The sequence below is a fragment of the Hordeum vulgare genome, chromosome 1H, assembly GCF_904849725.1.
Source record: "Hordeum vulgare subsp. vulgare chromosome 1H, MorexV3_pseudomolecules_assembly, whole genome shotgun sequence".
NCBI lineage: Eukaryota > Viridiplantae > Streptophyta > Magnoliopsida > Poales > Poaceae > Hordeum > Hordeum vulgare.
This window is the reverse complement of record NC_058518.1, coordinates 234,648,303-234,674,827: the sequence shown is the minus strand read 5'-3', so window position 1 is coordinate 234,674,827 and position 26,525 is coordinate 234,648,303. Positions and strand designations below refer to the sequence as shown.

The window sequence follows — 26,525 nt, the reverse complement described above, 5'->3', positions numbered from 1 at the left end:
TAAATATCTGTTGTTAATGTATCAGGGATATTAATTATTTTCTTATAGAAGGATCTTGCTGAACATAATAGCTACATAACTGGCATCGATAAAATTTAATAACTTGTCAGCTCCATGCTTGATTGACCTTTGTTGTTATGTCAAATTCACAGCTTGTTTCTTTGCGAGACCACCCAACTCGTGAAGAATGCCCTCTTATATATCATCTGGATGTTGCTGCAATGTATCCAAATATCATTTTGACAAACAGGCTCCAGGTATTTTTCTATAATTCAATGAAGTATTTGAATGCTGTATTGCTGGTATTGATAATTCCATGAGTGATTAGGTTTTATCGATATAATATGTTAGCGATAGTGGAACTTACTTTTCTGGCGTTCTCGTGATGTGGTGATTTGTGAGGATTGTTCGGCTGAGACGCAGAATCTTTTCGGGGACCGTTTGCTTAAGCACCATTCTGAGAGTTATAGAAAATATGAAGGTTGGATGGGAAATCTGGACTGTTGCATTAACAAAATTTCGTGAGGCATGTTTAGCACTAGATGTTTTCACCCCAAATCTTTTTCTCAAATACACATCAAGTGTGTCTTTGTTTCTTCAAAGAAGAACGCTGAGAAGACTGTGAAGTACAAACCCAACCAACTGAAACAAGAAAGCAAATAAAAAGGCAAGCAAAAAAGTGGCAAAGCCAACTAAGCCGAGCTATGGCAAAGCTGAGCAAGCAGCAGCCCTGCTGTCACTGGCACCAAAATTGGTCAGAGTGAGCGATTACGTTTCACCTCAGTTCACGTGTCTTTAGATGGAGGTAAGCAATTCACTCATACTCTAATACTGTCACTCACGTCAAGTCTCACAGGTCTATTGTGTCAAATCAGCACAAGGGATGCTGGATAGCTTATGATTTCTTGCTGCTGTACCATAGAGTTTCATGAACAAACCAGTTGAGCTAAACGTTAAGCTGTTATGGTCATTATGGAATGGTGGGTAGTGTAAGCTGTTAGATACATCTTTCAGCAGGCACCTAGGCGGGGGTATGAAGGGCGGGCCTGGCGCAGTGGTGAAGTACTCCCCACTTGTGTCAAGAGGTCCTGGGTTCGACGCAGCCTCTCTGCATTGCACTGTGCAGGGGCAAGTCTTGCCTCGTGTAATCCTTCTGCAGACCCACCTGGTGTGGGAGCTTCTAGCACTGGGTCTGTCCTCTTTTACCTAGGCGGAGGTTTATATTATGTCTGAAGATGACAGTTCTACACATCCATGAGATATGCCAATGACGCTATACCATGAAAGAGATCACCAGAAACATTCAGCTTTGTCACATCGCCTCTCGTGCCTTTGCATGATTATAACTCAGCAAACCAAATTAAGTTTTTTCCACACTTGTTGGCAGCCACCATCCATAGTTACAGACGTGGACTGCACAGCATGTGATTTCAATCGCCCTGGAAAGAATTGCCTTAGAACGCTCGAATGGGTCTGGCGAGGAGAAACCTACACGGCAAAAAAGAGGTGAGCTTTACAAACTTGCATGAATATGTTGAGTCTCCGTTCTAATGTTATTCTATTTTGTAGTGACTATCATCATATAAAGAGGCAAATTGAGTCAGAGATGATTCAAGCTGGTGGGGTTACATCTTCAAAGCCTTTCCTTGACCTCTCAAAACCAGAGCATTTACTAAAGCTGAAGGATCGTTTGAAGAAGTACTGCCAGAAGGTAGTATATTTGAATTCATGGATTAACCCTTTTGGTGGGCCTTCGCTGACTATACTTCTGGCACAATGCAGGCGTACAAAAGAGTAGTTGACAAACCAATTACAGAAGTTAGAGAAGCTGGAATATGCATGCGTGAAAATTCTTTCTACGTAGATACAGTGCGAAGGTCTGTCAGATGTTCATTATAACCATAAAGTTGATGATATACTAGCTTTCAATTTTTTTATGGTATACTATATAGTAACTTGGTCTTGGATGAATCTCACATGATAGTTTCTGATGAAGAAAACTGCACTTTCTTGTTGATTTCATACTATTGTCTGCTAGTGTTTTCCGTGGAGTTGCTCTAAAATCTCCCCTTCTTTTGGTGCTGCAGCTTTCGTGATAGAAGGTATGAATACAAAGGCCTGAATAAAACATGGAAAGGAAAACTGTCAGAAGCAAAAGCCAGTGGAAATTCTATCAAAATTCAGGAAGCACAGGTTCAGTGATGCCTATTTAGGTGCCTATTATATTTTCGGTCATTTTGAGCTTTCTTCTTAGTGCATGTCTACTTTACTTTTGCAGGACATGGTTGTGCTATATGATTCTTTGCAACTTGCTCACAAGTGCATATTAAATTCTTTTTATGGATATGTTATGCGCAAGTAAGTGTAACTTATACAGACAGTACTTCCTTTGTCTTCATGTATTGTACTCCATGGAAATGTAATACTAGCTTATTCTGTACAAAGGAAGGTATGTAATAGCGAATGTACTTTCTGATTTAGGGGTGCAAGATGGTACTCTATGGAAATGGCTGGCGTTGTAACATATACTGGTGCAAAGATCATCCAAAATGCTCGATTACTTGTAGACAAAATTGGAAGACCACTGGAACTTGACACAGATGGCATTTGGTGTGTTTTGCCTGGTTCTTTCCCAGAGAATTTTACTTTCAAGACAAAGTGAGGACACTAATTATCTATTTGTTGTATTTCAATGGAAGTATTTGTCTCTGCTGAGTATCGTGCTTGCCTGATTATCACTAGTCTGTTCTCTTTCATAAGAAAAGCTGCTGTTGTAATTCGAACAATGAGTTAGGCACAAGTTAGTGGCGAGATGCCGTATGTAGAATTGTCATTAGTGCGATTTTTTTTGCGCATTCTCCAAGACACTAGTTCAACTATACTTATTCTGATCATAATACTGTAGTAAAATTTATAAAAATGTGATGCTACTATTTTGCTTGAGAGTTCAATCTTGTGGTAGAGTCTCTCCACTTGTGGCACTGGTAGAGTCTCTCCACTTTTGGCCTGGAGGTCCTGAGTTTGAACCAGCCTCCTTGCAGCATTATTATGCAAGGGTAAGGCTGTCTAGAAATTCCCTTTCCCAGACCCCACCTTGCGTAGGAGCTTTCAGCACTGGGTACCTCAGTATGCGAGTGACCAAAATTGAAGAATGTTCAGTTCTTAACTTCATGTGAATCATATTCATAGCTGCCTTTATTTTGGATTTAAGGTAATATAAAAACAAGTAACTGTCTATCCAGGAAAATAATTTGTTTACCGAGTTTATTATAAACTGACGCTCCCATGTTTCATCTTTACACTCAATTTAGTATGCTAACACTAGTTCATGATATTGCAGAGCTGAGAAGAAGCTCACAATATCTTATCCATGTGTGATGCTTAATGTTGATGTTGCAAGAACCAACACCAATGATCAATATCAAGTAAGAGTAGTTCTTCTGCAAGTTATGTTTTAAATTATCAGGTTCATCCGTTGTTGATATTCTTCTTTCTAACAACTGGAATAATATTTGCTCTATTCCTGTGCTGTCCTGTTAGACACTGAAAGATCCTGTAAACAAGCTATATACAACAAATAGTGAATGCTCCATCGAATTTGAGGTTGATGGACCATACAAGGTGAAGTGATTTATTAGGACCATTTTCCTTCTACTCATGCAATATTTCCATTCCCCGATCTAAGTTAGTTTGTCTAATCCCAAAACTGATTGTATTTTTTTTTCATGTCACAATGCATGCTAAAATTACAGGCCATGATTCTACCTGCCTCTAAAGAGGAAGGGATTCTGATAAAGAAGAGGTATGCTGTCTTCAACGAAGATGGCACCCTGGCAGAACTTAAAGGTTTTGAGATTAAGCGTCGAGGTGAGCTGAAGCTCATCAAAGTTTTTCAGGTACATGCTCCAGTCTGCATCAGTTACAGATTTCTGCGTCCTAAACCAGAATACAGGGACTACTACATCAGTTAGTGTATGGCTAATTTATTTTCTCTGATTTATGTTTTCATTTGTAGGCAGAGGTATTTGATAAATTTCTCCATGGCTCTACTTTAGAGGAGTGCTATGCAGCTGTTGCCTCTGTTGCTAACCGCTGGTTAGATCTACTGGACGTAAGTGGTTTGCAAAATTCACATCGTATCCTTTTTAAGTCTAACCTACTCACTTGCATTGTTAAACACATGCAGTATTATTAACAATATTTGTCTATTGCAGAATCAAGGAATTGATATTTCTGACAGTGAGTTGCTTGGGTTCATATCGGAGTCAAGCACAATGAGTAAGTCCCTTGTTGACTATGGAGAACAGAAGTCATGTGCTGTAACTACAGCAAAAAGACTTGCGGAATTCCTTGGAGATTCAATGGTTAAAGACAAAGGACTGCATTGCCAATATATAGTTGCCCGAGAGCCACAAGTAAGTACTATAGTGTTAAGTTTTTTACCCTGCAACTTATAATTCTTTATATTTGCCAATAAATTATGTGACCCTTTCAGCATCTGGACAAAAATCCCCTCATTCATTTGATGGCAATAGTTTGCTCCTATAATTTTAAGTGGATTGAACTGTTGTATTTAATTTGTTTATGGTTATTTTGTCTTTCCCAAATCATGTAGGGCACCCCAGTGAGCGAACGTGCTGTTCCGGTGGCTATTTTTGAGACAGATGCTGGTAATATTTTTCATGCAAATTGCTGCTTTTGCATCCCCAAACTGTTCAACTTACTTACATTCTCTGCTATCCTTGTATTCGACAGAGGTTGCAAAGTTCTATTTAAGAAAATGGTGCAAAGTCTCTACGGAAGCAAACATCCGATTTATTCTTGATTGGTCTTACTACAAACAGCGCCTAAGCTCGGCTATTCAGAAGATCATAACTATTCCTGCAGCGATGCAAAAGGTAATATATAACTCTTTCCTGTTCCTGTTAATTATTATGCACCATTTTCTGAGAAATTCAACTCTACAGATTTCAAATCCTGTTCCCCGAGTTCTTCATCCTGATTGGTTGCATAAAAAGGTCAGAGAGAAGGATGATCGATTTCGCCAGCGCAAACTACGTGATATGTTCAGTCCCTTGAATAAAGACATGGGGATGCATAACTTGAATGGAACTGGGGACATAGAGGATTTATTGACATCAGACAAAGGTTTGAGAAAAGTGACTGCATCCCATGGTTTTAACATGGGCAAAGAAAATCATCCAAATGGGTTACCATCAGCAGAAGCTAGTTTGGGTCATTGCAAAAACCAGCAAAAATCTGTAATCAGGTCAAATGAACCACTCCGAGATGACTCTGCTGATGAAAGGGTTGATAGAAGTACTGATTATCAAGGATGGCTTGAGGCCAGGAAGAGAAAATGGAAATATGTCCGCGAACAAAAGAAACGTCGGAGGTAATGATACACAACTAAACTATAATACAATCAAATATTTTGTGCCTGTTGGATCTATACCCTTTTGTTTGATGTTAATAAATATTGCTATGGTGACAACCTCTAGCTGCTGTGATGACCCTTGATCGTAAGGATGTGTTGAATCTTGTGCGCAATCAAAACCAAGAAACAAACTAAAACGCAAGGATCCACAAAATCGACCTTATCACTACATTTAAAGTGACCCGCTAATTAGATAGGAATGCTTTTAATACAGAGAAAACGCTTCCCGTATACTGGATAAGCAACAAGAAAGAAGAGGCAAGGTAGAAGTAGAACTTAGTCAACTAGATCGATATGAAGGGCTGGATTGTTATCATCATATAATGTAAAGCTAAGGTCTGGAACCTACCAGATTTCTGTTGCCCTATCAACTAAAATAAGATAGGTTTCAAAATCAGAACTCATGGGATTGGATGCACAAAACCAGTGACACATCGCCTTTCATGGTTGAGGAGAGATGGGCCTGGTCCCTTTGGGTTGCAGATACTTTCTGCTAATTAGATAGAAATGCTTTTAATATAAAGAAAACGCTTCCTGTATACTAGATGATCACCAAGAAAGAAGAGGCAAGGTAGAAGTAGCACTTAGCCAACTAGAGCAATATGAAGGGCTGTATTGTCATCATCATATAATGTAAAGCTAAGGTCTGGAACCTAGCAGATTTCTGCTGCCCTATCAACTAAAATAAGACAAGCTTCAAAATCGGAACTCATGTGATTGGATGCACAAAACCAATGGGACAAATCCCCTTTCATAGTTGAGGAGAGATGAGCTTGGTCCCTTCGGGTGGCAGACTTTCCTATCTGGGTTTTGTCTCTGACTCTTCCTCGTCCTCCTAGATGTCTTCTTATTGTTCTCTCCCACATTCAAATTCTAATTTGCAGTCCAGGCAGATTCATTTCAAAGAGCATGATGCTTGGTTCATATACTAAGGCTGCCAGAGTTTCCAGCATTTTTTTTACCAAACTTGCCTATGGTTAGGTTATTGAAATCAGAGCCACACTTTGGCTAGCCTAAGGAAACCTTGCCATACTTTTCTATGTCTTGGACGCATTGAACACATGGTAGAAAAGGGACCTCGCCAAAAGTGGAGCTACGAACCAGATGGGTGCTGAACTCAGTCAAACCTCCAAAACTGGCATGTTTACGTCCTGTCTGAGGATGGTGGGTCCGCTGCAGTGCCAGTCCCAACAGCGGCGCTCATGGACGCCAGATTACACTGATTTGAGTTCATCACTTTGATTTTTTTGAGATCTTGCCATGAATTATCTTGAGTTCCATGCTTATCTGCAAACCAAGTTCCAAAGATACATTCTTTGATTTTGGGTTAAGGTTGCCCATCACCAATAATAACCCACATTTAATATTTACGTACCAATTTATGCAAGAGTATAAAACCTTGGTTGCTTGGCAAATGCATAAAATGGGTGCCAATTGCCAACATCTACTCATCTTGTTTTGCCTTGAGAATACAACTGTTGCCGACTGAATTCAATGTACACAGTGTGGCGCTCCTATGTGGGCAGTGTACTTTAGTTTAGCAATAGAGTGTCTCCCTGTTCCTCAGCTTCAGCTTGTGAGCCGATATGCCGAGTCAAGCTATACTGGCCTAAGCAGTGCTCTGGCCATTTTTGTAGCTGTTGCCTGCCCATGAGATCAAGACACCATATAAAGTAGTTGAACTCTTACTGTGGTATAGCTGCACCAGGTTCCAATGTTCCAGATGCCATTTTTTTTTTGAAAAGGAGGAAACGAGCCCCCGGCCTCTGCATCTATCGATGCATGCAGCCATCTTATTAAAATAAGTTCAAAACATAGTCTTAGATCCACAAAGCTCCGAGGCTTAAAATGTAAACAAAGATGATATGCAAAAAACTGCCATATCCGGCGTAGCTAAAAGCAGACTACGATGCCTATACACCTAGCCTATTATTAGCACGCCATCCAAACCGGTTGAAGATAACCCGTGCGACCATCTCCCATCGGTTGCACGCAATATCCATAAGCTCCCTGTAGTCTGCATTGCTGAGTAACGACCACGTACGGATCCAAGACGTCACTCTGTAGATAACCTGCAAAAAGTTGTTGAAGTTCTTGCCATTAAAGATCATGTCATTCCTGGTATTCCATATAGCCCAAAATAGAGCACAGATCCCAATTCTGTTAGGTTTCAATATTTTAGCGTCTACTCCATTGAGCAACTTTGTAAATAACGATGTTATGCATGTAGGTGGTGTAACATTGAAAGCTATATGAATCGTGCGCCAAAGTAGTTTTGCAAGAGGGCAATCTAGAAAGAGGTGTCTTATTGTTTCATTCTGATCACAATAACAACAGTTAGGTCTGCCTCCCCATCTTCTTTTTATCAAGTTATCTTTGGTTAATACCACACCTTTGTGTATAAATCACATAAAGATTTTAATCCTGAGCGGCACTTTGATATTCCAAATATGTAATGATCTGGAGAGCGGTCCAGTGTTTATTAGATCCGTGTACATAGACTTTACTGAGAACATACCATTTGCAGCTAACCATCGAACACTATCTGTCCGGTCAGTTAGCTGCACCTGCATAAGTCTTCTGACCAGATGTAACCATGCATTCCAGCATGCTCCCACTAAAGCTCGCCTGAACTACATATTAAGAGGTACCGATTGTAATACCGTGGACACATAGCCCTCTTTACGTTGTGCAATATTATACAACATGGGGTATTGAAGTGCTAAAGGAGTGTCCCCAAGCCAAGTATCTTTCCAAAATCTTGTTGATGCACCATCACCAACTACAAATTTCATCCTCTGAAAAAAAGTCACCTTTATCTTCATTAGACCTTTGCAGAAAGGTGAGTCATTTGGTCTAGTTGTAACCTGGGCTAAAGTTTTGGAATGTAAGTATTTATTCTTCAATATTTGAATCCACATCCCCCCGTTCTCTGTGGATAACCTGTAAATCCATTTGCTCATTAGGCATCTGTTTTTCACTTCCAAATTTTCAATGCCCCCCCCCCTCTTTTGGTCTACATAAAATATCCCAACGCGTCAGCCTGTATTTCTTCTTGGCCTCATCACTTTGCCAAAAGAAACGAGATCTGTAAAAATCTAGTCTTTTTCGTACCCCTACTGGTACTTCAAAAAAAGACAAGAGGAACATGGGCAGGCTTGTTAAAACGGAGTTTATTAATACTAGCCTCCCTCCATATGACATAAGTTTGCCCTTCCAAGAACTAAGTTTTTTTTCAAATCTATCTTCAATACGTTTCCATTCCTTATTCGTCAGTCTCCTATGATGAATAGGAATCCCGAGATAGCTAAACGGTAGTGATCCCATTTCACATCCAAATAGCTGCTTGTAAGCGTCTTGCTCCTCTTTTGCCTTCTCAAAGCATAGCAGTTCCAGATGTCATCGAGAACAACTTTTTTAATATGTTTTTTCAAGCAATGGACCATCCATGTTTTGTATGGGTTAAATAGACAATTTATGTTATTTGAACTCATCTACTGTTATGCTGGAAACACTAATGCAATTGAGACTAAGCTGAGTAAACTAAGTACTGATGGACAATCAATGCTCATGTTTGCTTCTGCTTTTATCAGGTTGGGTGCTGCAGCCTCTTCTGAGGGTCCTAGTAATAATTTGTTTTCTGCAAGAAACGGCAGTCAGTTACATGGCAATGGTAGGAATCGGTCTACATTTTTCCAGAAACAAGAGTTGTCCCTCTTTAGATCACATTGGCAGGCATGTAAATTTTCATTTTTTTCTGTAGTATTTGTAGTTAAATTTATTGACAATTGACGAGTTCATATATATGTTCCGCATCAGATAATCCAGCTTGCTCCAAGTACAATGCCTGGCCGTTTTTTTGCATGGGTTGTTGCTGATGGGATCATGTTCAAGATTCCCATCAACGTGCCTAGAGTTTTCTACCTAAACACGAAAGCTCCTATCACAGATGAGTTTCCAGGAAGGCGTGTAAAGAAGATTCTTCCTCATGGAAAACCATCTTTCAATCTCATTGAGGTGAAAATCTTAAACATCAGCTGGAAAGTAACTAAGGATGCGATTTGGATTACATACTAATGGCTGTAGCATCCAGGTTGTAACTAGTGAAGAACAGTTCAGGACTGAAGGAAGAAAACTTGCTGCTCATCTTGCAGAGCCAGATGTTGAAGTGAGTATTTGCCAACTTGTGCATATGGTCTTGTATTGTTTCTATTTTATCCCCTTACAGACATTGGGCTTGCATCTAGGGCATATATGAGACGAAAATTCCACTGGAGCTAAATGCTATTCTCCAAATTGGTTGTGTCTGTAAAGTGGACAAATCTGCAAAGAAACGAAATATCCAAGATGGATGGGATCTTGCTGAGTTGCAAATGAAAACAACTGCAGAGTTCTCATACCTGGAACAAACAGTTTCATTTTTCTATCTATACCACAGGTAGGCCTGACAATAGCTGCGAGAAGACCTACAATTGCTATCTAAATTGATTTGAAGTGCTTTATTACCACTTCTATATTATGCTTGTTGTAAATATCATTGTACAACTAGAGTTAAAGATATTTTGCATGAGATACTATTATTTCTTTAATGCCTTATTTCTGCATTATCTTTGTATTTTTCACTCATCATATACTTTACCTTGAGGGATCACTTGAAGCCATTATTTGTCTCTGTAAAAGTAGAAAGTGCAAGAGAAGTTCATTCATTCAAGCACTTATGGAGTGAGATGTTATTTTTAATCCTTTCCAGGACCCAATGATTGATTTTAATGAAACTAGACCATTACTAGTAAAACTATCTTTACCCTCGTAAATGCATGGTAGGTCGAACATTAGGATAGTGGGTTTCTTTCTGCCGGGCTCCATGGGGCCTGTTTTTTGAAAGAATATAAATTAATCATATTTTGAGTTTTAAAAGATTCTGAAAATAAATGCACATGAACATAGGGATGCATGCTACTCCCTCCGTCCCATAATAAGTGACTCAACGTTGTACTAACTTTGTACTAGAGTTAGTACAAAGTTGAGTCACTTATTTTGGGACGGAGGGAGTACATTTCTCTAAAAAATCATGATGAAATACGTTTTGGTGTGAGCTGCACAAAAAAAACCATGGACTTTTAGAGTGATTACATGATTTTGTGTGATCTAGAAATACATCATTTTTTTTGTGTGTAACCTGCAGTCTTGTACCAAAATGCATTTCATCATGAAATTGTACATTGATGTAGCATACATCCCTATGTTCATGTGTATTACTCCCTCCGTCCCAAAATTCTTGTCTTAGATTTGTCTAAATATGAATGTATCTAGTCACGTTTTAGTATTTAGATACATTCATTTCTAGACAAATCTAAGACAAGAATTTTGGGACGGAGGGAGTACTTTCAAAAATTATTTAAACTTCATTTTTTTTGTGTTTAAAAAAAATTCAGGCTCCATAGGGCCTGGGATCCAAAAGCAATTTCCCTGTAATTTACCAATCAAAACTATATAATCTCGAGTACTGATATGTTGGATAACTGGCAACTTCAATGCTATTCTTGTTTCCGTACATAAGCCGTTGTGCTCTTGTTACAGTAAAATGTTGATTTTAATTTGACACTGATCTATTGATTCTCCTATTTCCAGTTTGTCTGAAGGAAGGGCTGTATATGTCATGTACTTCCCTACATCTCTCAGAGTACATGCAGTGGTTGTCAATCCTTTCCGTAATAAAGAGCTGTCACCTGCATTTCTTGAAAAGCAATTTCGGGATGCTTGCCAAACTGCTGACCCTTTGCATGAAAATCTTACTTTCCATGTATGTATGACTGGGAAAAATGATTCATAAAACACAAACTTGACCCTGCTGTTTCTTTGCTAAGTTCTGATTTGTTGATTCTTTAATTTAGGTGGACTACCACACATCAATGGATGCAGGTAGCAAATATGTGCAACGAATGTTACTTGAGTACAGGTAAGCCATTTTTCCCTTTAAGTCAAGCATCAATCATATTCCATCAGTCTCTTTCAGTCTTTCTATGAGTTGTCTGTGCTGTTGAATTGCTTCAGTAAGCTGTGGCACTAACAAGTATGAACATGTATGTATTCAGTTTCTGTAGCCTGGTTTTGTTGGTAACTTGCTGATTACCTGTACTGGCCAGTCATGTTTAATATAACTATCTGAATCTAAAATTATCAGCATAATCTCAATTTAATATTCTTTTTTTGGCAAAGTTGTGATGCATAATAGCATTGTAAATATGTGTACATACACCAATAATGGAGTAGTCTTGTATTGATCAAATGTTATTAAATTGAAGAATATTTGTCTGGGTCATTAGCAATATACTAGTCAAAGCTTTCAACAAAAGAAAACTAGCCAAGTAATAATTATTTCAGATATTTTCTTACGATAAACTAAGTGAAATATTTCAGACAACAACATCCTGGACCTGTCATAGGCATCATTGAATGTCCTAAACTCCAAGCTATAAGGGAATCTGTACGTGCACTTGATGATTTCCCGTGTGTAACCATTCCTTGCAATGCACGGGACAACAACTATCAGGTATGTAGTGGGGCACCAATGGTTATATTTTCTTTGCATTTTTTTCTTTGCCTTGTTGTTTTGCTTACACCTATTTATCCAGGCTCTTGGCTGGCAAGCGACAGCTGGTAGAACAAGCATGCAGCGTTGTGCTGCATCAACTCAATGGTTCAATGAAAGAATTTCACTTGCTAGATATGCACATGTAGGGGTTCTTTATTGTGGTTCTAGTGAATTATCTCATTTCACATGAAAATGACTTTACACCAATTCTTACTGAAACAGGTGCCGTTGGGAAACTTTGAACTTGATTGGCTTCTTTTTACTGCTGATGTGTTCTTCTCAAGGGCGTTGCATGATCAACAACAGGTTTGTTTAATCTCGAGTTGATGTAATTAGGCTGTATTTTATCTAAATAGGTTAAATCACACTTTACTTCTGTTATGTTCCTTGAGGTGAGCCCCTTCACTTTTTTGAGCGGAAAACTGCAGGGGAGGCCTCGGTAGTAATTTTTTTATTGAATTTGAGAATATTTTGGTGGGGGTGTAAACAGAGGGATGAAATTGCAGAAAGCTAGGCACTAGCTCAAGAATTAGCCTCTAGCTGATCTAGCCAGATCTTGAGAGCAAAAGCATCACATCTATAGGGTGTGTTTGGATGATGTCCCTGCTCGGCCTGCCAAACCACAGGCTTGCCGGAAAATTGGTGCAGCTTTTAGCCGCCGGCAACTCGCCAATGCATTGGCGCAAAAATGAACTGGTGAAGCAGCATCGTTCCGGGCGAGCCAAATTATTGGCCCACAACCATTGTTTATAAAGCGGTAAAGCGACCTAAAGCAAGCACCACCCGCTCTAACGCTTAAGCGACGCCTAAGCGCCTAAAGCGGGCTCTTAAGCGCCTAAAGCAGGCAAATATCTAAGGCGCTGCCAGGGCGCCTTGTCTCTTAAGCGACGCTTAAGCGTCTGAAGCTGGATGCTTTGTAAACAATGCCCACAACCAAACACGTGCCCACCCTCTGGTTGATGCCCAATTTTATTGGCTTGGCTGCCGTAGGCATCGATCCAAACACACCCATAGAATTGGATTGAGACGATCTGGAGGCCAACGTGCTTGGAGGATACATAGAAGTGAAGCACGCGGCCTAGTAGTGATACGACCTCAAGCTTGCTGCAAAGTCCACCGATGCAAGCTTCTAGTGCCACAGCTACAGCCTCGTCCAGGCTGAACTTGACACGGCCAGCAGCACCCCTTGGACATTAGGTGAACACCCGATGAATACACATTCATTTTGATGCGTCCAAATCATTCAAGTACCAAGCGAGGAGTTCAAGCCAACTTGCATAAAACCTCGCACAATAGAGATGATTTTGGACCACTAGTCAAAGAAAAATGCAGAAGGTGATTGGGGCGCCAAGTCAGGGAGACCAATATATCTAAACAGGAGCGACCAGGTCTCTTTTGCAAAGATACAAGATGCAAGGATATAATGTATCATTTCCTGGTGTTGATCACAAAACGGGCAGCATTCTGGATGTGGCAAACCCCTCCGAGAAAGGAGGTCAGCCGTCCATCGTCTATCATGGGCAACCGACCAATGGAAGAATTGACATTCTTAGGGGCACATGACTTCCAGATCAACTTCCAATGCTCCAGATTAACTGAATCAATAAAGAGCATAAGCCGTTTTTTGCTGAATACTGACCATCTCCAGCAAATCTCTAAATCTTGTATATCATTCTGGATCTCCACTTCAGACACAAGGTCCCATATATCTAAATATTTGGACAAGGCAGCCGCTGAGGGAGTGCCCTGTATATCCTAAACACAGCAATGCCCAGTCAGTGGATCAGTAGGTCTATGACTATTAGCCAGGTGCTTAGGAATGAGGGCAAAAAGGCTCGGAGAAGATCAGCAAATGACTTCCCCTCCAACCATCAACCTGTCCAGAATAGGGTGTTACGACCATCATCCACCACCGAGACTAGCGGTGGAGAAGAGAGCCTTAACACAAGGATCAACTTGTACAGTGAATCTGGCCCAAAGTTTATCCGGCTGGGTTTTATGCACAACCAAAGCCATCGCATTCGCAGGGACCAACCTTTTAAGTCAAGAACACCTAGACCTCCAAGTTCCTTGGATCAGCAAACCTTCAGCCATGCAATCAAACAGTGACCACCTCTAGCCTCTTTCCTTCCTCTCCACAAGAAATCTCTTCTGATTTTCAATTGCTTTAACCATAGAGGTTAGTGCAGCCTTAACCATAATTGCTCGACCAACCCGTTTCATGATTTCAGCCTTCCATCCTGGAAGTTGGTCAGCAATTCTATCAATAACAGGTTGAACTTGGGCTTTTGTTAACTTTCTGATGGACAAAGGCAGTCCAAGGTAATTGCAAGAAAGCTCTTCCACCTCACAAGGCAAATGCTCCTGACTACTGCCATGTCTTAAACTGAACATTGGATTGGTATAGCGCTACAAACTGTTTCAGACTTCAGGATGGTGAAGTTGATTCTTTTTTGTATTGTTAAAAGGGCAAAGCAAAATTCAAAACTTAGTGACTAGGGCCATTTTTTGCAAGGAACCAATTGCTTTCTGGTCGATTTTTTTATGTGTACGCAAAAACTTCGCCTATCATTTCAATACGCAAATGTTTTGCGTATCATGTCAATATGCGAAAGCTTTGTCAAGTTCTTCTTGACTCGGGAAACTCCTGCCTACTACACCTTGATTCAATTACAAAGGGTGGTTTTGGTAGAGAACTGAGTGCTAGCTCAGTGGTAGGGACACTGTATAGTGTTCCAGGCCAGCCGGGTTCGATCCCCACATGGAGCAGATATTATAACCGTGTTTCTTGCTCCTTCTATAAAAATATGCCAAGGGGTTACCCACTTACCCGCCTGGCCTTGTTTTCTTTCTAAAGGATGTAATTAGCAAAAAAAGTATTCATCCCCTCTTCACAACCTGCCAGCATGTTTTCTCCACATTCCGTAAGTGCTCACTGCTGTTCTGCCCAATTTTTGGAGCAGATTTGCTTCCCTGCTTGCTCTGTGGTGACAGATCCGAAAATCACTCGACAATGCTACACCTAGTTGATCCTTCAATTTGCTCCACCTCAACATTCCAGCGTTGTCCCTCTTCCCCGTGGCTCCGCGGATCATGTTGAAACTGGACCTCGCGCGGGCCTTCGATTCCATATCATGGCCTTTCCTCTTTGAGGTTCTCGCCCGATATGGTTTTGGAACCAGATTTCGTGAGTGGTTGGCGATCTTACTTGCGACTTCCAGCACCTGCGTCATGCTCAACGGCGAGTCCGGACCACCCATCTGGTTTCGCTGTGGCCTGCGCCAGGGAGACCCGACATCCCCACAGCTCTTTGTGCTCGCCGTGGACACCCTCAGCCGCCTCATTCGACGCGCCCATGAGTGCAGCATACTTCGCCCGCTCCACCACAGACGTGACATTCCGGCGATCTCCCTCTATGCCGACGACGTCATGGTGTTCTGCCATGCCACGCAGGACGACGTGGCTGCCATCAAGGGGATCCTCACCTTGTTTGGCAGAGCAACCGGGCTCAGAGTCAACTATGCCAAGAGCTCAGCTACCATCATCCATGGCAATCCCGAAATTGCAGCGATGATCATTCAACTGGGATGGCCGGTGGTCGAATTGCATATCACTTACCTGGGCATCCCGCTGACGCTCCGCCGCCCCACTGCTGCCCAGCTGCAACCCCTCATCGATTCGGTGGCGGCCAGGCTCCCGGCATGGAAGGCATAGCTCATGAACAAAGCTGGGCGACTAGCTCATCTGGAAGGGTTGGGTGCCGCCCCATGTTAGGTTCTTTCACTGGCTTGCCAACAAAGACCGCTGCTGGACGGCAGCGAGACTTGCCCGACGCGGCCTGCAGCACCACCCAAAGTGCCTCCTCTGCAACCAAGAGCCAGAGACAATCCACCACTTGCTTCTAGCATGCCCATTGGCCAAGCAAGCTTGGCACACCATTCTAGACTGGACGCACATACCAGTGCAACCACCAGGTAACGAGCCTAACTTGCATGACTGGTAGCAACGAGCGAAGGAACAAACCCCGCCCGCACTCGACAAGGCTCTACAATCCATCACAATGCTTGTCCCCTAGATGATTTGGAAACAGTCTTCAACAACGCGAGACCCTCGATAGAAGCATAGTTGATAGGATCAAAGTAGAAGCCAAATGTTGGGCACAAGCTGGGGCACAAGGGTTGAGAATTGTGCTGCCCGCCTCCTGGGACGTCCATTGATGACGAACTGGCCTTGTAACCATCACCTCCTAGGAGGCATGTAATCTCCCACCTTTTCAATGAAATGAAACACAAGCGCTCCTTGCGTTTTCTCGAAAAAAAGAAGTTCTTTGGCCCTTGCATGTGTCCTTTCTCAAAATTAGTTTCAAGAAATTATACATTGGAACCCTTTTTCTCTATCCACAAAACTGAGTGCAATTAGCAGGGTGTGGTATGGACATCTAATCCTTAAGTTTCTTTCTGACATGTTGTGCATGCTAGGTACTATGGATATCTGATGATGGTATTCCTGATTTAGGCGGCACATATGAAGGAGATACATGCTTTGCTGATGAAGTGAGAAGCCCTCTTTGGCTGTCTTAAGACTGCCTGGTTTTTTATGCTTTCCTTTTATTTTGCTGCTTGACTTAAATATGACCTCATTTTGCAGGTCATTCAACCTGCACTAACATATCCTGGCGCTTATAGGAGGGTTTCTGTTGAGCTTAAGGTAGGCCCCTAATGCTTTTGCCTGGACATCATAGAGTGTAATAAGCTCACCCTGAAAACAGTAGGAGGGGTTCCTACTGTGCTATATTAATAAACTCTAAATATTTATAAAGTTAAAAATGGCTGAATGGAGGGCCCCAAACGAAAGAAAGCAAAACTACCGGCATTCTAGGAAGTAGATAATATGTAGCCTAATGGTGTCCTATTAACCAGCAGAGATAGGCCTTGAAATCTATGCTTCCATGATTGGAAGAACTAAACCTTGAAACTGTTGGTTCCAAATATCCCATGCTGCTAGTGCAAACAGCTCAAAGATGGGAGAGTTGATCCGGCGTCTGGCACCTGGCCTCTTGCAAATCTGCATCTACATGTGGTTATGTATCTCCTGGCAATTTAGTTACATTTGCACATATTTCTTCTGCAGATTCATCATTTGGCGGTTAATTCTCTCCTTAAGAGCAGTCAAGTGGATGAAATGGAAGGAGGATCCATCGGCAACTTTGAAAATGACATTCCACCTGGCCCAAATGCCACCGAAACTGACTATAATGACGCCAGCTTGTGTCTACCTGCTTTCCAAGTGCTGAAACAACTCATTCAAAGATGCATCTCAGATGCAGTGTCTTCTGGAAATGTATTTGCTGATGCGATATTGCAACATCTTTACCGTTGGCTTTGCAGGTTATTATTCAATATGTTTGCACTTGAACCTCTTAATAATTGTTTTTCTAATTTTAATATGCTCTTTTGACATTCTCATGTCTACATTTTCAGCCCACGATCAAGACTTCATGACCCAGCTCTCCATCGTCTCCTTCATAATGTAAGTTAAATTACTTCTCTGTCAGTCTGTGACTTCTTTTATTGCTGCAAGAGTTACAGGTTGCCTGTTATTTGCTAATTCGTTTGTGGTGTAATAAGTATTTTCCTTAGTGATGAATGCTCTTCTCTATTTCTGTATCATTTGATACCCTGTGGACATTTGTTTCTCTGCCTGTAAGTTTCCTTACCCTGTCTTTTCTTTTGGGCTGTCAAACTTTATCAGGTCATGAAGAAGGTCTTTGCTCTATTGTTAGCTGAGTTCCGAAAGCTTGGAGCTAATGTTATCTTTGCAAACTTTTCTAAGATAATCATAGATACTGGAAAAGTGGACTTGCCGTCAGCACGTGCATACTGTGATAGCTTGCTGAAAACCTTACAGACAAGGTACTGTTTGACCTCCCACTGCAGATATGTGTGTCACCTAAGTGAAACTAAGAGCATCTGTGTTTTAGGGATCTTTTTGAGTGGATAGAGCTGGAACCTTTGCATTATTGGCACTCCTTACTGTTCATGGATCAGGTTTGTATATTTAATTGTGTTACTCCCTCCGATCCATATTACTTATCGCTCAAATGGAAGTATCTAGCATTGAAATACGTCTCTAGGTACATCCATTTGAGTGACAAGTAATATGGATCATAGGTAATACCAAAGATGGACTAATTAACTGTTCGTCTTAAGAACATGCTTCCACCTTTGATGTTTAATTTTCTGTTTTCTGTTTCAGTACAACTACGGTGGGATTCAAGCTAAAACACAAAATGTAACATCTGTAGACAGTTCAGATGGTGAGGATGATATTGACATCGTGTCAAGCTGGAATATAGCAGAATACTTGCCCAAAGCTACACAGGTCAGACATCTCTTTGCTGACTGTGATGTTCTCAACTGTGCGTCAAATGTTCAGTAACAGTTCTGCAATTGATAATCAATCACTTGACACTCTTTAAAATCTCCAGGATCACTTTGTCTTGATCGTATCGGAGTTCCTTTATGTTCCATGGAAATACATGAAAGAACAAGTAGCATGTCGAGCAGCTGTAAGGGATGACACCTCATGCACTCCATCTATAACAATCATGGCTGCTGAGAATCTTGAGGGACAGGTCGTTGATTACCTCCGTGGGCAGGTAATTCCAGTATCCTCTGCTCATATATTATATGTCACTCTGGACATTGACATTGTCTATAGTGTAATCGCCGAAAGCCAAAAACAACGGTGGCCTCAATAGGCGCATGATGGGCAGATTCCGTCGGGCCATCAACGACCTAGCTTTGAAGGGGATATATCTCAACGGGCGCCGCTTCACATGGTTGAATGAGCAATCGCCGCCGACGCTCGTGCACCTAGACCGCGTGTTATGCATGTCGGATTGGGAGGATGCGCACGGCGAGTGCTACCACCGTTGCCTTGCGTCGGTCGTGTCCGATCACTGTCCATTGCTGCTGGATTGCTCCCCCATGCCATCGACTCACAAGTGCTTCCACTTCGAGGACTATTGGCTGCGCCTTGACGGTTTCCAAGATACGGCGGCGGCGGCGTGGGGCTCAATACACGATGTCGACCCATTCCGGCGCCTAGCGAAGCGCCTCCAGGCCACGGCCCGACGCCTCACGAGTTGGAGTGCCAAGTCCACGGGCAACATCCGGGACAAGCTAGCCATCTCCCGCGAGCTGATCTCGTGCTTCGACAAGGCTTAGGAGGACCGCGTACTCTCACCCCCTGAGGATTGGCTACGCAAACAGCTCAAGCTCGCTTACCTCAGCATGGCTTCCATGGAGCGCACCATTGCTAGACAGCGGGCACGCATTGCGAACATCAAGGACGGCGACGCCAACACCAATTTCTTCCACCGGCAATGCTCCTTCCGAATCGTGTGCACATCCTTACTATGGGCAGACAGATTCTCACGGACCATGAGGAGATGGCACACGCGGCCTTCTCACACTTCGACGGCCTGCTGGGCACCGTCGTGGATCGGACACACATGCTGGACCTAGCTCATCTTATCGAGCCGTGCGACCTTGGGAGCCTGGGAGCATCGTTCAGCCCCGAGGAGATATGGGATTGTGAGTTAATCCCATGTCCGTGTGTGTATGGGTATCCATCTAGGATATCTATTCCTACTCGGTTTGGGTTAGGTCCACCTTAGTAGTATATATATACTTGCACCCCCGTGTAAACTTTGTACCAGATCATCGAGAAGCAATACGAAATAATACAAGGCTTGATACGAGCCTTTGGCCATCGATCAGTTTTTTCCGTTCGCTAGACGATCAGTCGTTCGATCGCTAGCTTAGCTAGCTTTGCCAGGAATCCATCCAGCTGCTTGTGTGCTTGCTAGCTTGCAAGTACACACACCTTGTAGCTCCTGGTTGATTCTAGGGACCAAAAGCCAACAGGGATGCGGTCAAGCGCTTGCCGGCGCGCAAGGCACCTGGGCCAGATGGCTTCACCGCGGAATTCCTGCGTGCATGCTGGAGCATCATTAGGCAGTACATCTTGGACGTGTTCGAGCTGCTCTTCGCGCTCCGCGGAAGGGGGTTTAGCAAGCTCAACCAGGCCTTGCTCACCTTGCTGCCCTAATGCGCGGACGCCCACCAGCTCAGCGACTACCGTCCAATTTGCATGATACACATCGTGGCCAAGCTCTTCGCCAAGGTCTTGTCGTTGCGCCTTGCCTCCAAACTTAATGGTCTTGTCAGCCGCAATTAGAACACATTCATCGCCGGACGCAGTCTACACGACAACTTCATGCTCGTCCAACAATCGCTCAAGCTGCTGCACCAATTGGGCGCCCAGAATTATGCTCAAGCTCGACCTTACGCGCGCCTTCGACTCCATCTCATGACCCTTCCTGTTCAAGGTATTGCGCCAGTATGGGTTTGGCGATCACTTTAGGGAGTGGCCGCCTTGCCTTGGTGAAATCGGTGCTCGGTGCAATCCCGCTGCACCAGCTGCTCGTGTTGGCACCGCCAAAGAAGATCATCAGGATACTTGAGAGGATCCAGCGAGGGTTCCTTTGGGCTGGCCGCGTCGAGGCCAACGGTGCTCACTGTCACGTTAGCTGGCGCCGGGTTGCACGCCCAAAATGCCTTGGTGGGCTCGGAGTGCACGCCTTGGAGCACACCGGCATGGCGCTGAGGACTCGTTGGCTATGGTTCAACAAAACTGATGTGCGCCGTGCATGGGCTGGGCTCCAGTTCTCTGTTGAGGAATGCGCCTTTTTTGCGAGCACCCACACGATCATCGGGAACGGCGAGAGCACTAGATTCTGGGAGGACCGGTGGATCAATGGGCGCTCCGTCTACGAGACCATGCCCCTGCTCCACGCTTCCATCCCCAAGTGACGGAGAAAGAGCAGGACGGTCGCTGAGGGCTTTGGGCGCGCGACATCCACGATGTCCTGGGAGTCCACGAGATCTGGCAGAGTACTTGCTGCTTTGGCGTCTCCTCGAGAGCGTGTCACTCTCCATTGAGCTTGATAAGCTGGTTTGGAAGTGTAACGAGGCCGACACATACACCGCTAGATCTGCCTACCACGCATCCTTCCACGGATCGATCGCCTCCGATGACTGGAACCTCATCTTGGAAGAGTTGGGCGCCGCCGAAAGTGAAATTCTTCCACTGGCTCTCCAGCTTAGATCGCTGCTGGACGGCGGATCGGCTCGCTCGGCATGGAATGCAGCACCATGCGGCTTGCCCCTTGTGCGACCAGACCCCAGAGACGCTGCACCACCTCCTGCTATCATGCCCCTTCTTGCGGCAGGTATGGCATGAGCTCCTTCCTTGGGTGCGTGCGACCTGTAGACCGCCCGACAACGAAAGCTCCCTGCTCGACTGGTGGCACCATGCTAGGCAGGACACCCCTCAGCTGATGCGCAAGGGACTCGCATCCGTGGCGCTCCTGACACCTTGGATGATTTGGAAGCATAGGAACGATTGCCTTTTCGATCGCCCGCAGCCGTCCGTGCACACTCTCGTGGGCAGGACCAAAGACGAGGCCAGGCTTTGGGCCACTGCTGGTGCCGAAGGGTTTAGGGTTGTGCTGCCAGCCTCATGGGATGTGCACTAGTGACCATCCGATATGTGTAACCACCTCCTAGGAGGACTGTAATTTCACAACTATCTCTCTTTTCAATGAAATGAATGCAAAGGTCCATTGCGTTTTCCCGAAAAAAATTAACACGAAAAAAATGTCTTCTGTAATATATTATGTAAGGGTGTCCTAAAAGCCTTCAAAATTTAGACATGAAATTCTGAAACGAAAAAGATATGTTCTCTGGGAATTTGAATAATAAATCTTGTGATATTTGTCCGTCCAATTACTTTTAATTTATCATTTGTCAGATTATTTTCATTTATGTTGCCCTTAACTTGCCATGAATTTGAAGATGTAAACCGTGCACATATTTAAAGTAAATCGAAGTACATGTAGAATCTTTTTGGCTTTTTATTTTCATTGCGTGGTTTTACTGCTTTAGTGAATTGAACACCTTGGTACTGAAGTACTTGTAGTATTTATTTATGTTGGTCTTCCTTGCAAATCATGGAGACCGCTCAACTCATTGGTGGTAGTAGGTTTCATTAGCTTGCACACGCTCATATAGTATGATGTTTCCAACATTAAAATATAATTTTCTAGCCATTTAGACTACATTTTTTTGTCCATGAAGGTACGCCCCACCAACCGGGAATTTACCACCTTTTTTATACCTTGCCGGAATCATCAAATGCAACCTCTTCTAATCTATTTTTTTGGCAGATCGGCACTTATTTTGCAGAAAAGCTTCTCACAATTGTGAGTGATATACTTCTCCATTTCAAAGGAAAAGGCAAGTCTGAATCAGTTGGACCTTCAAATAGAGAACTTGATCCTCACTTACATAAAGGCGATGCTGCATTGGAGTTCATTAAACATATATGTGCTGTTCTTGCTCTCGATCAGAATGTTCAGCATGATATTCTGGTAAATCTCTATCGAAGAATATTCAGCCCGTAATAACTTCCTTTTGTCTTTCGCAACTTTAAACCGGTATTATTCATCTGCTCATCAACTTTGTTATGAGGTTCAGTGTCCTACCTCTACTGTTCTTGTGTCACAATCTGGTTATCAAGTGAAATGCAGTCTAATAGCATGGCTTTCTTTGTTGATTGACATCTGTACTGACCTGTTGTGCACTAGGGCTAAGAAGAGGCAAGATATTATAGCTATTCTTGTCATTCTTGGTTGCTTTATTCCACATAGGGGCCCCAAATCTTGGTAACAAATTTGTAGATCTTATATCATACAGTATTGGCTTACGGACCAAGCTAAAAGATGCCTTCCCAATTTAATTTAATGGATAGACTACATAACATAGAGATTGGGGATCGCATCCCATAACTGGGAGCTGCCATGGTGGGGCCATGTATGCCGGTGCATAACAGACTATTTTAGTTAGGTCTCTTAAATGTAGCACTGTCCCCTCCTGATTTTGAATTATTTATTGCTCCCTCTGTAAACAAATGTATGAAAAATGTCTTATGTTTGTGTACAGAGGGAGTACATGTCTAAGAATACGGTGTCGCGTTCTGGTTTAAAGTTAACCCCTTTATTATTCCCGCAAAAGAGCTCCTTTGTTGTTGTTATTATTATTATTATTATTATTATTCTCATCATCCAATATATATAAATGTGTGACAGAGAATGCGAAAGAACTTGTTAAAGTTGGTTCGCGTAAAGGAATTTGCTCCAGAAGCACAGTTCCAAGATCCCTGTGCGGCATTCATCCTCCCAAATGTGATTTGCAGGTACTGCAACTTTTATCCGAACCGATTTCGTTTCCCCTTGATGTTGTTGTGTTAGCTGTCACCCTGTCTTACAAATAGAGTGATGCTGGCAGCTATTGCAACGACTGCCGGGACCTTGATCTGTGCCGCGACTCGACGCTCCAAGGCCACGAGTGGAGGTGCGCGGTGCCGCAGTGCGGGCAGCCATACCACCGCGAGGAGATGGAGAACGCGCTTCTGCAGATTGTGCGGCAGCGAGAGAGGCTGTACCACCTGCAGGACCTGGTGTGCGTCCGGTGCAGGCAGGTGAAGGCGGCCCATGTGTCGGAGCAGTGCAACTGTGGAGGCTCGTTCCGGTGCAAGGAGGAGGCGCCGCAGTTCCTTGGCAAGATGCGGGTGTTCCTGAACGTCGCTGTGAGTCAGAAGTTCGAGCTGCTCCAGGATTGCGTCCGATGGATTCTGGAGGTCAGGTGATTGAAGCCTGTCGTACTTCTTCAGTTAACAGCTAGGGTAGCATAGTAAATTAGTTATGGTAACTTTTTTTTTTGTGTGTGTGTGTGCGCGCGCGGTGGAGTAACTTGTTTCGAAGCAACCAACTTGCGGCCGCAAAGAATGTATTGCTTGCATGGATACTTGTTGGGCACACTTGATCCATGTTGTATATAAATATAATGAGAAGGATGTCTGTCTGTTAGACATAGTTTATTTCGGAGTCCGCTGTGGCCTAAAATCACTTATATATCAGTGAAGCAAAGCCTAGAAGAGGGGTAGAACTAGGAGGGCCCACCGCGCGCGGTGAGATTTTTCCATGAGAAATGCTTGACATGCTCATCGACTAAGAGCCTACACTGCAGCGCAGCGATGGAGTGCTACAAGCCGGCGACGAAGAGGGAAGAGAACCAGATGACGAGATCGTCGCTGAGCTGGTGCTCATCCGCCACCACCATTCCAACGCCGCCGACTTGCAGGCGGCAGAGCGGGCACGTCCGTCGGCACAGCGCCAACCACCTGTCGACGCAGTGCCGGTGGAACGCGTGGCCGCACGGCAGCCTCCGTATGTCCTCCCCGTCATGGAACCTCGATATGCACACGCAGCAGCCACCGGAGTAGTAGTGGTCGTCGTGGCGACCGCAGCCGGAGCCGGAGAGGGCAGCGGAGAGGAGCGCCACCACGTGCCCCATCGTCGTCACCATCTACCTATCGAGTACAGTACTATTTATGTGAATCAAAAACCGCGATGCAGATATATCTGTGTCTGCTGATGCGGGTGCCAAGATTTGCTGCGAGTGGATCAGCATCCAAGATGGACTGCGATGGCTTTTATATAAGGCGAGCGAGCGTGTGTGCGCGCGTGGAATCATTTTCATTTTCTTTGGGTGTTGCATGGAATCATTAGCAAAAGGGGTGATGGAGAAGGCGCACCTAGAAACCCCAGTGCCGTTTCCCTTTCCGTGGATACAAAGCTTGTGCGATGCGAAAGCTAACTAATTAAGCGGCAACCTCGATCATTCGTGTATCTCCACTCTGACCAACCACAAGGTTTCATGAGGTATACTGTACTTCGTACGTGCAGTCTTTTCTTCTTTTTCTTCTTGTTGTTTGCGGGGTGTACATTCATAGATAGATCCATCAAAAAGGAACCACACCATGCACGTAGAATGTTAATACTCCTACAGTAATATTTCTTCCTAAAAAAAAATGTTTAGCTAGGGCCTGTACGGGCTCGTTGGCTGTAGCCAACCATATGTGTCGGTCGGCTGCGCTATGCTGCCTGCATGTTGCTTCATCTGCACAAAAGCAGGGGAGCTTCTCCCATGACTAAGCAACCTCGCTAACCCGCAAGAGATGGGATTAACCGCAGGGAACGAGTGAGTGATCAGTGGTTAGGTACACTGACTGGGGCTGTAGGCGGAATGTGGGCGAAGGTGAGCGGTCACTCATCATAGCTGTACCCGTAACGCGTCACATCACTTCCTGTACCAATGGATCGTTCTAGATTTCATGTAACCTAATCAATTATGTATATGTGCTAGTGGATATTTTTTTCAACAGAATACAATATATTAATATCTAACATATACTCCCTCCGTCCGGAAATACTTGTCCTAAAAATGAATATAATGAATGTATCTATAACTAAAATAAGTCTAGATACATTCATCTTTAGGACAAGTATTTCCGGACGGAGGGAGTACCAATTACATCCTGTCTATGCAACGATACTCCATCAAGGCCTAGTCGAGACAATGATAGTGCATACCACCAAGAAGGTGAAAAGAAGAAGAAAAAACGAAGATAACTGACACAACCGATGACTTGCAACACACCTGCATCAATGCCATCCACCGTAGTTGACAACAACACATGAGCTACGAGAAAGGTTCTTTGAAAACACCACATCTGAGGAGCTAACGATGCACAATCACCGCCATCGAGGAATCCAACCACTGCAGGTCAAATCCCGACTTTTCATCTGAGGGAGCACGTTTTGGAGACTCCAAAGCAATGCCTTCAACAAGGACCCAACACGCAAGACACTGCCATTGTTAGATTCAACCACCAAAGGTTAACTTTATGGTTTTCACCTCGGAGCTCAAGAACCGGTGTTTGAAGAGCATTACCAAGCCAAAGTGGCAAAGCCACAGTGTGTTGCAACCACCGCTTGTCAAGTCATGGTACGATGCCAAGTCACAAAACTACCAGTGAAGGAAGAGACACTAATAAGCCGCAGCAGAGTGAGAAGGCAAGCCGCTCATGTGCATATTCCTGTGTGAATACCACTATACGATCAAATCTATGCATATGAGCACATAAGAGCATCTCTAGTGGATGATGTAAAAGTTGATGTCTAAAAATAGTTTTAGGACAGAGGAGAGCCGATTTTTGGGTACCAATACATATGATGTAAAACTAGTGTCCTAAATCTTTCGAACTTAATCATTGTTCATTCCACATTTTGAAATTTTTAACTCATACGAAACGTTCAATATTGCTGGCGGAGACACCCCCGGAAAGGATGTCAAAATTGGCCAAGCGCCTAAAAGGGGCTCGGAGCCGATTTGAGATGTGGAAGACTTCGGCCTGCCAAGAGGGTGCTCGGGGAGTGTGGGCGATGGTGAAGACAAGGTTACAAGGCTTAGTCCCGAAGAACTGGCACGAGTCGGGCGGCTGGGACCGACGATAAAGAGGTGC

At 43.6% G+C, this 26,525-nt stretch overlaps 2 protein-coding genes across 2 annotated transcripts in view; one reads left to right on the top strand and one right to left on the bottom strand.

Moving 5' to 3' along the window:
• Positions 1-24,038, top strand: part of LOC123429570 (DNA polymerase epsilon catalytic subunit A-like) — a 31,122-nt gene extending 7,084 nt beyond the window's left edge. Inside the window, exons 15-49 of the mRNA XM_045113602.1 lie at positions 153-257; positions 1,388-1,506; positions 1,570-1,711; positions 1,783-1,877; positions 2,088-2,193; positions 2,279-2,358; positions 2,482-2,658; positions 3,341-3,425; positions 3,541-3,621; positions 3,753-3,896; positions 4,016-4,111; positions 4,215-4,415; positions 4,616-4,670; positions 4,756-4,898; positions 4,968-5,395; positions 9,031-9,172; positions 9,257-9,454; positions 9,531-9,605; positions 9,685-9,875; positions 11,069-11,240; positions 11,332-11,396; positions 11,858-11,990; positions 12,073-12,174; positions 12,255-12,338; positions 16,511-16,585; positions 16,680-16,739; positions 17,163-17,419; positions 17,513-17,561; positions 17,784-17,944; positions 18,013-18,079; positions 18,288-18,413; positions 18,520-18,690; positions 22,327-22,530; positions 23,248-23,354; positions 23,447-24,038. Coding sequence (XP_044969537.1) covers positions 153-257; positions 1,388-1,506; positions 1,570-1,711; positions 1,783-1,877; positions 2,088-2,193; positions 2,279-2,358; positions 2,482-2,658; positions 3,341-3,425; positions 3,541-3,621; positions 3,753-3,896; positions 4,016-4,111; positions 4,215-4,415; positions 4,616-4,670; positions 4,756-4,898; positions 4,968-5,395; positions 9,031-9,172; positions 9,257-9,454; positions 9,531-9,605; positions 9,685-9,875; positions 11,069-11,240; positions 11,332-11,396; positions 11,858-11,990; positions 12,073-12,174; positions 12,255-12,338; positions 16,511-16,585; positions 16,680-16,739; positions 17,163-17,419; positions 17,513-17,561; positions 17,784-17,944; positions 18,013-18,079; positions 18,288-18,413; positions 18,520-18,690; positions 22,327-22,530; positions 23,248-23,354; positions 23,447-23,807 — 4,857 coding nt within the window. The 3' untranslated portion in view covers positions 23,808-24,038. The remainder of the gene's footprint in view (positions 1-152; positions 258-1,387; positions 1,507-1,569; positions 1,712-1,782; positions 1,878-2,087; positions 2,194-2,278; positions 2,359-2,481; positions 2,659-3,340; positions 3,426-3,540; positions 3,622-3,752; positions 3,897-4,015; positions 4,112-4,214; positions 4,416-4,615; positions 4,671-4,755; positions 4,899-4,967; positions 5,396-9,030; positions 9,173-9,256; positions 9,455-9,530; positions 9,606-9,684; positions 9,876-11,068; positions 11,241-11,331; positions 11,397-11,857; positions 11,991-12,072; positions 12,175-12,254; positions 12,339-16,510; positions 16,586-16,679; positions 16,740-17,162; positions 17,420-17,512; positions 17,562-17,783; positions 17,945-18,012; positions 18,080-18,287; positions 18,414-18,519; positions 18,691-22,326; positions 22,531-23,247; positions 23,355-23,446) is intronic.
• Positions 23,830-24,925, bottom strand: LOC123429581 (probable E3 ubiquitin-protein ligase XERICO). Its single transcript, XM_045113612.1, has one exon. It carries the CDS (start codon positions 24,524-24,526, stop codon positions 24,203-24,205), a length of 324 nt encoding a protein of 107 aa, XP_044969547.1. The 5' UTR covers positions 24,527-24,925; the 3' UTR covers positions 23,830-24,202.
• Between the last annotated feature and the right edge of the window lie 1,600 nt (positions 24,926-26,525).

What these genes read in the sequence shown, in the direction of transcription:
- LOC123429581 (XM_045113612.1), bottom strand. Translation starts at nt 24,526, where the DNA reads ATGGTGACGACGATGGGGCACGTGGTGGCGCTCCTCTCCGCTGCCCTC.